This window comes from Embiotoca jacksoni, unplaced genomic scaffold (genome assembly GCF_022577435.1).
Source record: "Embiotoca jacksoni isolate LCO1_2020_lvr unplaced genomic scaffold, fEmbJac1.0.p SCAF_43, whole genome shotgun sequence".
Classification (NCBI taxonomy): Eukaryota; Metazoa; Chordata; class Actinopteri; family Embiotocidae; genus Embiotoca; species Embiotoca jacksoni.
Window position 1 is genome coordinate 1830710 of NW_027185396.1, and position 13683 is coordinate 1844392.

The window sequence follows — 13683 nt, forward strand, 5'->3', positions numbered from 1 at the left end:
GTGTTACCAGGTGAAAGTTGAGAGAAGTTGTATAACGCCTTAGTCGTGGAGCACACTGGCTGCGTGGCGTCATTTCATTTCGCCGTCCACATTAACAGATCAGAGCAGCCACACGTCTGACCTGCAACTCACGCCTCACATGTGCAGTGCATCATTTATTAAAGTGAACAGACGCCTATTTTCCACGTGTGCCATGCGGGTGCCAGCTAAAATATACAGGGAAATCATCTGTGATCACATTTGTCCTGGATGATCACAGCAAAAACACAGTGTAGGCTGTAATTATATCATGACTATCATGACGACACTTCACCAGGTAAAGGGGCGGGGCTTTCTCTGCTGATCCCCCTCTGTCTCGCTATGAACGAGGGTGAACAAATACCACCTGCCAGCTTTTTGGTTTCAACTCATCACTTGTCGGACCTCAAAAACACTATTCTGATGGCCTTTATCAAAGAGAAACGTATTGATTCAATGGAAGGACCTGCAGCAGGTGTGGATGCACACATACAAGCGAGCCACAGCTGAGCAGCGTGTGAAAGGTAACGGCCTCCAGAAGTGATGTTGATGAGTCCATGTCAGTTCACAGTGCTGTTTTGTTTGTAAATTGCAATTTTTCTGTGAACAAAGTTATATTTAAAAAAAAGTTTGAGAGCAAAAAAAAGGTGGTGGTGTGGAGTTTGACAGAAGAGATGTTACCTGGCAATATTGTTCATCATGTGATACACACTGGCCCAAAACCCCTTTTTTTTTTTCTTCACACAACCATTTGAAAAGGAACGGCTGTAAAAACAGTGAATAGCTTTTTATCAACGCCACAATCTCTGTGAAATGATTCTTCATGTTATTAGAAATTCAGTCCGATAAGATTTGGAAAGTCTGGAAAAGCCATTATGATTATTATATTTTGTTCCGTTTATGCCTGCTGGGAGCCAACAGGAAGTCATCTGGCTCTTCCAGTATGAGTCTGCATGACTGGAACAAAAACACTAATAAAGATGCTCAATGGGACCAAAATGGCAGAAGCATGTTGAACATCTGGGGAGGAAGCTTCGAAACATTCATAACATGTCAACTCGTACATACATCCATGGTTCGTTTGAGCTAAACCACTGTTGGCATAACAACCCAATCTTTCACTGAGATGTTCGTGGTTAGAATTGCATTGTGGGAAGCTGTAACTGTGTTTTATATCTTCAAAGTTTCTTCACAGTCTTCATCCTTCCACCATTTTCTCCTGTAAAAGCAAAAATTAAAAACCAAACTTAGCTGCTGTCAGTCACATTTAAATGTTTAAAGCACTCAAAATTATTTGTTCTGCTTGTTAACATTTATTAAGCTCCTTATTATCATACTCTGTGAATAAAGGGACTTCCTGGCTGCTCGACAGATGATGAGGCTCCAAGCCCATTTTTGCAGTAAAGACATTACCGAAAGGATTTTGACTAATTTTTACTGATCTGGAGTTTATTTCATCTGAGGCAGCAAAAACATGAAGGCTTTAAACAACTCATAATGCTACACTCTCTGTGAGAGTAGGTGTTATACTCAGATACACTCCATTATAAAAGAATATCTGATGTTGTAAATATGTAATTGTCTTAGTCCTTTTTCTGTATGCTCCCTGTAAAAAGAGTCGCTTATGGTCAGTGAGTATTTACATTGTCTTGGTATCTTATTCATGTTCTCTTCTTCTTTGTTGTCATTATCCTTCTACACATTTGGTGGCCTTCCTTTGTGTCAGTCAGCTGCACCTTCATTCGTCTCCTGTTCAATGGTTTGAAATTATCAGGTGCCTGCAATCATCCTGAGTTTATGAAAGGGCAGTTTGTGTGCTGAAGGTGACACCCTGACGAAGGCTGTTTGTGCCGCTACCCGTGGGTTGCAACCCAGTTTTGTTTTAACATGTGCAAGCATCTTATTTTTTGTATTTCTACGTGAAATAACCATTTGATTTACAGTGCATCCGGAAAGTATTCACAGCGCTTCACTTTTTCCACATTTTATTATGGTACAGCCTTATTCCAAAATGGATTAATTCTACACACAATACCCCATAATGATAACGTGAAAAAAATTTGTTTAAAATTTTTGCAAATCTATTAAAAATAAAGAACGAAAATATAATACGTACATAAGTATTCACAGCCATTGCTCAATACTTTGTTGAAGCTCCTTTGGCAGCAATTACAGCCTCAAGTCTTTTTGAGTATGATGCTATAAGCTTGGCTCCTATTCTTGGGCAGTTTCTCCCGTTCTTCTTTGCAGGACCTCTCAAGCTCCATCAGGTTGGATGGGGAGCGTCGGTGCACAGACATCTTCAGATCTCTCCAGAGATGTTCAATCAGGTTCAAGTCTGGGCTCTGCCTGGGCCTCTCAGAGACATTCACAGAGTTGTCCCGAAGCCATTCCTTTGTTATCTTGGCTGTGTGCTTCGGGTCGTTGTCCTGTTGGAAGATGAACCTTCGCCCCAGTCTGAGGTCCAGAGCGCTCTGGAGAAGGTTTTCATCAAGGATGTCTCTGTACATTGCTGCATTCATCTTTCCCTCCATCCTGACTAGTCTCCCAGTTCCTGCTGCTGAAAAACATCCCCACAGCATGATGCTGCCACCACCATGCTTCACCGTAGAGATGGTATTGGTCAGGTGATGAGTGGTGCCTGGTTTCCTCCAGACATGACGCTTGGCATTCAGGCCAAAGAGTTCAATCTTTGTTTCATCAGACCAGAGAATTTAGTTTCTCATGGTCTGACAGTCCTTCAGGTGCCTTTTGGTAAACTCCAGGTGGGCTGTCATGAGCCTTTTACTGAGGAGTGTCTTCCGTCTGGTCACTCTACCATACAGGCCTGCTTGGTGGAGTGCTGCAGAGATGGTTGTCCTTCTGGAAGGTTCTCCTCTCTTCACAGAGCAACGTTGGAGCTCTGTCAGAGTGACCATCGGGTTCTTGGTCACCTCCCTGACTAAGGCCCTTCTCCCCCGATCACTCAGTTTGGCCGGGCGGCCGACTCTAGGAAGAGTCCTGGTGGTTCCAAACTTCTTCCATTTACAGATGATGGAGGCCACTGTGCTCATTGGGACCTTCAATGCTGCAGAAATGTTTCTGTACCCTTCCCCAGATCTGTGCCTCGATAAAATCCTGTCTCAGAGGTCTACAGACAATTCTTTGGACTTCATGACTTGGTTTGTGCTCTGACATGCACTGTCAACTGTGGGACCTTATATAGACGGTGTGTGTCTTTCCAAATCATGTCCAATCAACTGAATTTACCAGGTGGACTCCAATCAAGTTGTAGAAACATCTCAAGGATGATCAGTGGAAACAGGATGCACCTGAGCTCAATTTTGAGTGTAATGGCAAAGGCTGTGAATACTTATGTACATGTGATTTCTTCGTTTTTTATTTTTAATAGATTTGCAAAAATTTCAAAAAAAACTTTTTTCACGTTGTCATTATGGGGTATTGTGTGTAGAATTTTGAGGAAAAAAAATGAATTTAATCCATTTTGGAATAAAGCTGTAACATAACAAAATGTGGAAAAAGTGAAGCGCTGTGAATACTTTCCGGATGCACTGTAAGGTGTTTTACTTTTTGCCAGAAGATTGCCTGTCATTTTTTTTTCTTTCCGCGTTCCCTTCCAAAGACCAACTTCATCACGAGTTTGAACATCTGATCACTCCGGACCATTTTCCTATTTGTGATAAGAATGCCACTGTTTCAAATGCCAATTCCACAAAGAAAATGCCGTCTCACATGTGGGCCAGTGTGCTAGTGATCTTTAGAAATGATGTAATCTAGCTGTAGCTTTTTATTCAAAATTCAAACTGTTGTTCAAACTGTAAAAAAACATTAAAAAAAAAAAATAATCCATATTTTCACTGTAACAACCTCCTGGAATTCAGAAATTAACCTCAACAGACCATTTGAAGTAGTTTGCCTTGTGATCCAGCAGGGGGTGTTCAGGTTGACCTTTAGCTGCCCTATATGTAATCAAACTAATCAATAAAAATGGAGAACTGTAAGAGGAAAGCATGCTTTTCGGAAAATAAGGACACTAAACAATATGAGAAACTGTGTGCGGAAGTGTTTTGGATTCTTTATTTTTCATGTTGAAATTACCAACAAAGAAAAGGCTGTTTGTCGACACGTTTGAATTAGTTTGAACGATTGCCACGTTACTTTGAATTCATCCAACTCAGCCCGAGTGGAAGTCATGAGAAAGTTTCATCCTCTTTCTTTGTGCTAATCACCTCCTGCCTCCAGCTTCTTCCTCAATGGACAGACATGATGATTGTGGCATTGATATGTAACTCACAGAAAGAAAGGGAATAAACATATTTCCTTAAAATGTCAAACTATTCTTTAAACATATGTGAAAAATATTTCCTGTGCTTTTTATCCTCCGATCATCTTCTTCAGGTTTTGGGGACAATCTTTTTCCTGGTCGCCAGCATCCTTTACCAGCCTCCTCCGGAGTCGCCACAGAGCAGCTGTGAGAGCACGGACCACGGAGCGGGACACGTCAGCGACCTGCCCGTCAAAGACCTGCCCGAAGACGGCGTCATCATCAACCTGCACGCCAGGTTATGACGTCAGAGACGCCCCCTCTCCCCCTCCCCCTTCCCCTAACCGCTGAGTCCATCTGTTCGTGTGTGTGTGTGTGTGTGTGTGTGTGTGTGTGTGTGTGTGTGTGTGTGTGTGTGTGTGTGTGTGTGTGTGTGTGTGTGTGTGTGACAAACAGCCCCAGAATGCCTTCATGCACCCACAAACACACACACATTCAAACACACACACAACTTTCTATAGCACGGGATGACTTCTGACATGCTGCTTCGACTGCATGTGTGTGTATCTGAGTGTTTACACACGTTTTTATGAACTAAGAAGCATTTCAAAACTAATCAATTCAAATGTTTTTTTTTATTTTAGGATGTGAGTGTAATGACATTTCTGTTTCGGTCTTCATGTCATTATCATCCTTCAAAAGCCAATGGAACACCTGAGACCTGTGTGGTGTATTAAACATTTAAAATGTGTGGGGGGGAAAAAAGCACTTATCCGTCTTCTTCTGTTCTTTCCCCGTTACTGAAGATAGTTACACCGCTTTATTTTGTACTGACAGGAAAAGCCATGGACGAACATACTGTAAGACCAGTAATGATGAAGCCAAATCATCTTCATATCACGTCTTATTTAACACCAAGAGTATTGAAAGGCACTTACAGTTGCTTCAGACAGTTTTCAGACTTTTACACCTTTTTCAAACTTGACTGTTGAATGGGAAAAAAAAACTGAGTTCATCTAAACTCAGCCACCCATAATGATAAATTGAAAACAAGTTTTAGAAACTGAAATCGCTCATTTAATTATTCAGACTCTTAATTCAGTACTTTGTAGAAGCCCTTTTTGTCTGTCTTTTGGACAATTTGTCCCATTTCTTCTGGCAGATTCTCTCAAGCTTCATCACATTGGCTGGAAAGTTTCTGTGAGCTTCCATTTTCAGGTACTTCTCCTGATGTTTTGTGGTGTTTAAGTCTGAACTTTGGTTGGACCACTCAAGATCAGTCAGAGACTCGTCCTGAAGCCACTCGAGCGTCGTCTTGCTTCTATTCTTTGGGTCATTATGGTGCTAAAAGGTGGACCATCCCTCCATTCTCAGGTCTCTGCACTCTGGAGCAGGTTTCCTTCAAGGTCCTCTCTGTATTCGGCTGCATTCATTGTCTCCTCAAATCGGACCAGTCTCTCTGTCCCTCTCAGCACTCACCACACACAGTGCTTGGAGTTCACTTTCACCAGAACCAGAAACAATCTTTCTCTTCTGCTCTCAGAGTCCTTTTAATGCAGTTTTGCAAACTGTGAGCACAAAGTTCTCCAGCTTTGCAGATGACTTCTGAAGCTCTGTTTGAGTTTTTGGTCACTGACTTTCTTGCTCAGTTTCTTGGTCCCAAACTTCTTCCATTTCACATTTACTGAGTCCGCTGTGTTTCTGGGAACACTCGGTTTAGAAATGGTTCTTCATCTTCACCCTGATCTTTGGCTCCCCACAGTTTTATCATGGAGGTCTACACAGACTTCCTTGGACTTTAAGCTTTAGTATTTGGGATCTTTGTTTAAAACACTCTCCTCTCAGTTCAGTTTTCCAAAGGTAGACTATAATCAAGTTCGAGAGTTACGAAAGCAAACTCAATGCAACTGTCAACAGTTTGGAATACTTTAGTGAATGAGCGATTCCAGCTTTTGTTTTTTTTCAAGAAACGTTTTCATTTCAATATAAACTACTGTGTGTATATTGGTGGTAAAAAATAAATAATCAGTTTTATTCCTTTAAAATTGAATATACAATTAAATAAATTGTACAAAAAGTCTGAATACTATCTGAAGAAACTGCATATATTAGTATAATGAACATAAATTATTGGTCACACCACAGCAGCACAAATATATTTTCAGTTACAAAAGCACATGCGTATTTTTGATAGCTACTTGGACACGTGCAACAGATTTATGACCTGTCACTGGCTTGTATTTAAAAGTAGTAATACAAGGAGGAATAAAAACCACAATGCATTTATAATCTACATGAAAAAGACCGATATATAGATTGCTCTATTTGCTAACTTAGTAGGAACCACTTTGATGCTTCTCTTCCACAGAAGTTGTATAGCTGCACTTTAAAAAACTACATTTGGAAAGTATGTGTTGACACAAAGAAGGCCGTTAACAGCATTTAAAACAGCAAAATGTTGCAACAAAATCTGTCCTTTCCTTTGAAATCGCTGCAAAAATATGTGAACATTTTTGTCAAGTTCAAACATAGATGAACTTGTCGAATTTGTGAATTGACTAGAAGACCTTTTTCACAGCAGATATCTTGACTTGTCATAACTAGAGTCATTCACAAGTGTCCCAGTAATCCATGATGGTCAGCTCGACTCTGCAGTACCAGGACTTTGAATCGTATCTATAATCTGTGCTTTTCCTGCTGTGAAAAACGGTCTTTTCGAACCGTGTGCACATCGCTGACCTCTGAGGAAACGGAGACAACAGAAATAGAGGAAGTATTCACGGCTCTTCAGCTACGATGTACCATCAAGTTTTGTCAGGTGATGAAGGGAAACTAACCCCTCAGGTCTTGTGCCAGAAGTAACAAAACCTCCTTCATTTGCTGACTGAAGCTGACTAAAAATCCACCTTAGAAACAGATTTTCTCGAACATACGTCAGTTTTTTTGTGTATGGACGGAACCAGGAGACTCCACTGCGCTGGTAAATTTTCATGGGAGATGTAGTTTGCAACAATGAGTATAAACTAGGGATGGGTATTTCAAACAAACAAACTCTCTGAAAATGGCTCGAAATACTTCCTATGGCTAAAAAAAAACTTGATAACTTCTAAAATCATTGTCTTGGACAAATCTAATGAGAGTCACGTCTTTAGTTTCATCTTTGAGATGAAGGCCGTTGTTTGCGCTGCACGTCCAACATCAAACTCACTTCATCTGGCCTTCGATTATTGATCAGTTGATGGACCGTTGCTCAGTGCTTCACTCCAATGACTAACTGTGGTGAACTGATGATGCTAGCTAGCTTTACCTGCAGGGTTTGACTGCGCCTCATCTTCATTTATGTTTTGAAGTTCCACACAGAACGTTTTAACGGCTGTAGTCGTCTTTGCATGTTTCTCCTAATCTCAAAGAGAATCACAGTTTTACCTGCAAATCTCTGGAGCCTGGTAGCAACGTGTTCTTCTTCTCCTTATGTTGTTTAAAGGCAGCTGGCAAACAGCTTTTAGGTGCATTACCGCCACCTTCTGACGGGAGTAACGCATTACATGCAGGCGCCGGAAGAAACGGGAAATAAGGTAGAGCGATAGATGCATATAATAATAAATTGTATTTTATAATGACTTTCTTACATAAACTGTAAACTCCAGGACGCTAACTGACTGATGAGTTGATGAACTGAAGTGGATTCTGCAACATATCTAATAAGCTACAATACCTTCCACCGTTTCAGACTCTCGTTCTCTCCGTTCTGTCCAAGGTCACCTCTGTGAAGGCGGCTTTCTATCGGTCAAAAGCACAAATTAGTTTACCAAGGCTGAACTTGCCATTAAAAAAAAAAAAGTACACTTATTGATTTTGCCTCAGTAGTAGCAGCAAAAGGAACAGAGTGTTTGCTGTATTTGTCTGTATTAAATGCTGGTGTGATGGAGCCTTTTAAAGGGATAATCTGCGGGGTAACTCATAAACCGGGGCGCCGAGGGCAACGCATCATTGGCGTGACATACAGTATAAGAAATCAGCAGTTATTTGGACCTAATTATCACAGTACTGTAAGTCTGTAAATGTGCCAAAGCAGCTTTGCCTATCAGCTCTTGTACTATTCATTTTCTATCAGTGACTTTATTTATGCAAATAATTTATTCATAATATTTCACCACTTGTTTGATTTTTGCATTCACTGTGCGATGATAGCAGGAATGCTGCCCCGGCCGCTCTCCGTCCACGAAGAGCTTCTCCTCTCCTCGTCTCTTTTATGTGATAGTGAAACACAACCTGCTGTGCGTTGCCTGTGTTGTTGTTGTTGTTGTTGTTGTTGTTGTTGTTGTTGTTATTGTTGTCATGTACTCTGTTCATGCCAGGCCTGACCTAAACAGCCTCCTGCTGATGTTGAGGAGTTTGATTTCCATATGAATGTATATATATGCAGTCCTCCTAGTTGTGCTTTTCAATCATTTCCTCCGCTTTGACAAAACCACTCCGTGAACTGATTTTTATTCTTTTTTATTTTGTTTTTGGTACTGTATGTTTTTTTTTTGTTGTTTTTTTTTTTAAAGAAGCAGGGGATCTTTATATGGAACGATTCAAAGATGTCAAGTGTTTTCTAATTACAAAAGTTCAACAGCAGATGATGTTTGTGTCTCAAATATTTTTTGTCATGGTGTGCATTTGTGTGTGTATGTGTGTGTGTGTGTGTGTGTGTGTGTGTGTGTGTGTGTGTGTGTGTGTGCATGTGCGTGTACGTGTACGTGCGCGTGTGTGTGTGTATGTGTGTACTTGTGGAACTATCTTTGTGAAGACCAGTTTTAGTTTTCCACCATCGGTGTGAGGACATTTTGACGAAGTGAGGACATTTCCGTCGGTCCTCACTTTCTCACAGCTCTTCACAGTGCTGTTCAGGGTTAAAACTTGGTTTTAGGGTCGAGGTTAGATTTAGATTAGAGTGAGGGTGAGGGTTGGGGTTTGGCACTTAGTTGTGATGGTTAAGGTTAGGCAGCCTGGTTTTACCAAACCCACTTTGTGAATAAATGGGTTTCAGTCGCTGCATCCTACTGGAAGGAGACGTCAGGTTGATTTTGAAAGTATTGAAACAGCCTTCAACCAATCAGCATTGACCAACACATTCGCCAAAACTCAACAGAAGCTGCAACTATATTTAGAAAAACATACTTGGTTTCAACTTTATCGCACTTAACCATCAACACTAGTCGCTGATTGGCCCACCCTTCAGAGTCGCTGAGGAACAGGGTTTCCAGACTGTAATCACAGCAAAGACAGAAGCTGTGAGCAATAATCTAACAGAGTAAGGGTTAAGGTTATTGGGTCGGAGGTAAAGGGATGCACTGTCAACTCATGTCCTTAAAAATATAAACCAGAAATGTGTGTGTTATTCCTAAGAACAAAAAAAATACAAGTAAAATTGGTATCAATCAATCAAACTTTATTCATATAGCACAAGTCATAAATCAAGAGCTGAACATCCATCCATTCATTACCTGCTGCATCCTGCATAGCCCACAAGACAGTTTTTGGGTTCTTCCCATCAGTTTTCTCAAATTCAGTGTTTAAACAGGCAGATACAGAATAAATAACATCATACAGGTGTGGATAAACAATCAGAACTGATATTTAAGGGGATTTTCAGGGTTCAACAAGTCTACATTTGTTACAAATTCACTTAAAACTGTAGTGAGCACTACCTGCAAAATCCTTTCAAAGTAAAAGTCCCTTTGACTGTTCCACATTCTTCATACAAGCTCTGCGCTTCAGCACATTCAATTTGAAACTAAAATAATGAAGATGATATTAATGTGCTCAGTCACTAGAAAGATCTGTGTGGGACGTACAGTTGTGTAAAAGTAATCAGACACATTGGTACAAATGTCTCTTGGAAATTGTCATTTAGATTAATTTAGACATTAGATGACATTTAATGTCTTTCGATATGAAAAGTAAAGAGGTGACCGTGCAAGTGAGGAAAATATTAAGGAGACTGACAAAAATCGTCAGTTGGGTTCATTTTAACAAAGCACAGGATAAAAAGAACGACTCCACTGAGAAGGACAAAAGAATGTTTTCCAGACAAGAGCAAACTTCATCACCAGAACATGTGAGGTAAGTCGAGCTCTGCTGTCTTGGTGCTGATTAAAGTCAAATCAACCAGTCAAAATAATGGGAAGAGGATAGTGTGGAGAAAAAGTGACACCTCATTACCCAAAAGCGTAATCTCATCTGTCAACAGGGGAGAAAGGCAGCGAATGACTGCGTTTCAGATTAAGATTCTGAAAAAAGAAGGTGAACCCAAACAGTAACTCTATAACTCTGTAAGAGAATTGAACAAACCATGTCCATAAAGTGGAGTAAAAATTTGTATTTGAAATGTGGAGTAAAAGTGTGAAGTATCCTCTAATCCTTCAAAATCATACACTGCTTGGTAGGATCCCTGTTTGGTGTGTGTGTGTGTGTGTGTGTTGTGTGTGTGTGTTGTGTGTGTGTGTGTCGTGGGTTGGGCTGTGTGTGTGTCCAGACTCCTCCCGTTGACTGCGGCTGCAACAGCTGTTCCTGATTCCATTAAGCACCTCCCTGCAGTATATCTACCCTCATCTTTCACTGCTCTGACGGTATCACGTCACTGATCACCAGCAGCCTCTCCCCTGCAGCCACCACATCCTGGATCCCCTCTCCCTACAACACACATGGCCTCTGATCGCTCTGCTGAATGCCGGCGCTGACTCAGCAGCCACCTGGACTCAAACCCACACTTACCTGTTCCACATGGAACCTGGATCTGCGTCTGTCACAACCCGTGGAGGTCCTCAGCCTGTCCTGGTCCCAGACCCACCTGCTGGCTACGGCCTGTTCAAGCAACAAGACATATGAAACGGACAGTTGAGGTCCCTTATCAAATGTAAATTCAATTGTTGAACACCTTCATAGAGATTAAACTTTGCTCAGCTCTGCTCAAAGGTGTCTTAAAGGTTTTATTTTATTCAAATTGCCCTGTGTTTTCGCAGTGTCACTCATCCCCGTTGTTTTCATTATACAGTCCCAACCACTAGGTGGTGCTAACTCACAGTGTTTGAGCCACCACTGTCCCATTACTCCGGTGCAATTTCTCTGACCTGCACATACAGTACAATGGTAGATGGAACAAAGGGTTATCTCAGATCTTCTTTTGCTTTATTGCAGGATCAAAGAGTGATAAATGTTGTTTAAAAGCAACTGTGACATAACAATTATCCTTCAGATTTAACTCAGACACTCTGATACACAAACTTCAAACATCCTCAGTTACAGTGACTCTTACCCCAATTATCAGAAAGATGAAACAATATACGTCAACAAGCATACTCCAGTTACCATGGAAACATTCTGAATATCCTCCTGAGGTCTAAGGATAAGTCTTTATTGTGTCATTATCAGTCTGAGTGTTTGAGTTCAGAGCTGAAGAAGCGTTTCAGATGACAGTTTAAACATCTTCAGTAAACTCATGTGGTTTCACTTCTTTTCAGATAAGTGGAGACAGTTCCTCCTCAATCCAAAATTACAACTCTCAACTGTCAGTCAGACACGTCAGCTCTTTTGTGCGTGAATTTATGAGGAAATGACACACAGCTGCCCAAGAGACAATAAGAAATACTGAAAAAGTAAAAAAAACAGTCACTAAAAAACCTTAAACACTAAAAATCTGCGCACTAAATTCATCACTCCCTCTATCATGTGACCAAATACTGGAGTCCTGCTGGATTCAGAAAGTATTTAGACCCCATCACTGTTTGCACACTTTCTTCTGGTGCCATTATATTTTTAAGGGAAAAGAAAAATAGCCTGAAATAATAGTGAAAATGTTTTTCTTAATTTCTTTTCAAAAAAATCTTTCAGATAAAGACCAAGCTGTGACATCGACCTCAACAATAAAAATGTTTTGATGCATAGAGGGTATACAAACATTTCTGAATCTTTATGTGTAAAATAGCCTCAACTTTTCGAACTACCAATGTGGCCAAACTGAATAATGAGCCTTGGGTGGGGATGTGACAAAGGAGAGCTTCACAAATCCTCTAGAGAAATGAGAGAACCTGCTGGAAATACCACTAACTCAGCAGCACTCCATCAATCCGGGCTTTATGGGAGATCATATGAAGTTATCTGGTTAATACCATCCCAACAGTGAAGCATGGTGGTGGCAGCATCATGCTATGAGGTGCTTCTCAGCAGCAGTAGACTGGTCAGAAACTGAATATAGAAAGGTCCTTTTAAGACAGCTTTCTCCAGAGAGACTGAGACTGAGATGATTGTCCCTCTTTCAGCACCACAACGACCTGAAGCACGCAGGCACTGAACACCGGAGTTTTCAGAACTATTCTCTGACTGATGTTGCGTGGTCCAACCAAAGTCCAGACTTAAATCCCAAAGACCATCAGCGGAGAGACCAGAAATTGGACAATGACAGACATTTCCCATCCATATTGATGGAATTAAGGAAGTGCCAGTACTGAATTGAGAGTCTGAATACTATCAATGTCCACTCAGAGGCCTGTCAGTTGAAATACTCTCCATCTCACTGTTTGTCTCACGCACACACATTTTCAGTAGATTATCATTCCTCTGGCATATGGAGTGTTTGACCTTCCTCCAGTCAGCCCACACACTTTGAATTCATGAACATGATAGATGTAAACCACTCCATAGCAAGCAGCAACCAGCAGTGATGATTATTTTCAGATGGACCTCCAGAAAACTAATAAGAAGGAGTGACTTTAGCTAACAACACCGAGATAACTGATGGACACATTTTATTCACTTTGGATTTGATGAGAGAAGTTGAATGGGAGTCTATGGAGCCGGAGGCTTTTTGGAGCCGACCTCTATTGGCACTCGCTGGTATTGCAGCTTACGGCACCTAATTTTTCAGTCCCGGAAGTTACCAACACTTTAATATTCAGTCTGTGGTCCATACTGAAGCACTGAGAATAGTGATTCTTAGGACTTTTTTTCAGAAACCCCATAACTGAAAGAGAATCTTCAATTCAGGAAGTTCTCTCTTTCTTTTTTTCAGGGTTTGGATTGTTGTACTCACACATGGGACAAGTTATGAGTGACAGGAACCCAGCACCAGATTTTTTTGTGGTTTGTTTCTGTGTGGGTGACTGGGATGCAAACTGCTAAGGTAAAAAAGGCCCTATATAAGTCTGGACCATTTCCCATCCCCTCATCACTTAGATGGAGATAGTTGAGACCTGGACTACATGTATATTAGACCGTGATGTTGGTCTTGCAACGGTATCAGCCGGCCACCAGGGATGGATGAAGGCTGCAAGATGCCCAGGCAGCAGTGAACTCGCCCACATCTGGAGCCACGGGGGGAGCGATGGAGGGTAAAGGCCAAATACTACGTACGTAAG

At 41.2% G+C, this 13683-nt stretch overlaps 1 protein-coding gene across 3 annotated transcripts in view; it reads left to right on the plus strand.

The window, feature by feature from the left end:
• slco4a1 (solute carrier organic anion transporter family, member 4A1) overlaps positions 1 to 8905 on the plus strand; it is a 43703-nt gene extending 34798 nt beyond the window's left edge. For all 3 annotated transcript variants that reach the window (XM_069169127.1, XM_069169126.1, XM_069169128.1), the window contains exon 12: positions 4417 to 8905. In XM_069169127.1, coding sequence (XP_069025228.1) covers positions 4417 to 4587 — 171 coding nt within the window. In that variant the 3' untranslated portion in view covers positions 4588 to 8905. The remainder of the gene's footprint in view (positions 1 to 4416) is intronic.
• The last annotated feature ends 4778 nt before the right edge of the window (positions 8906 to 13683 follow it).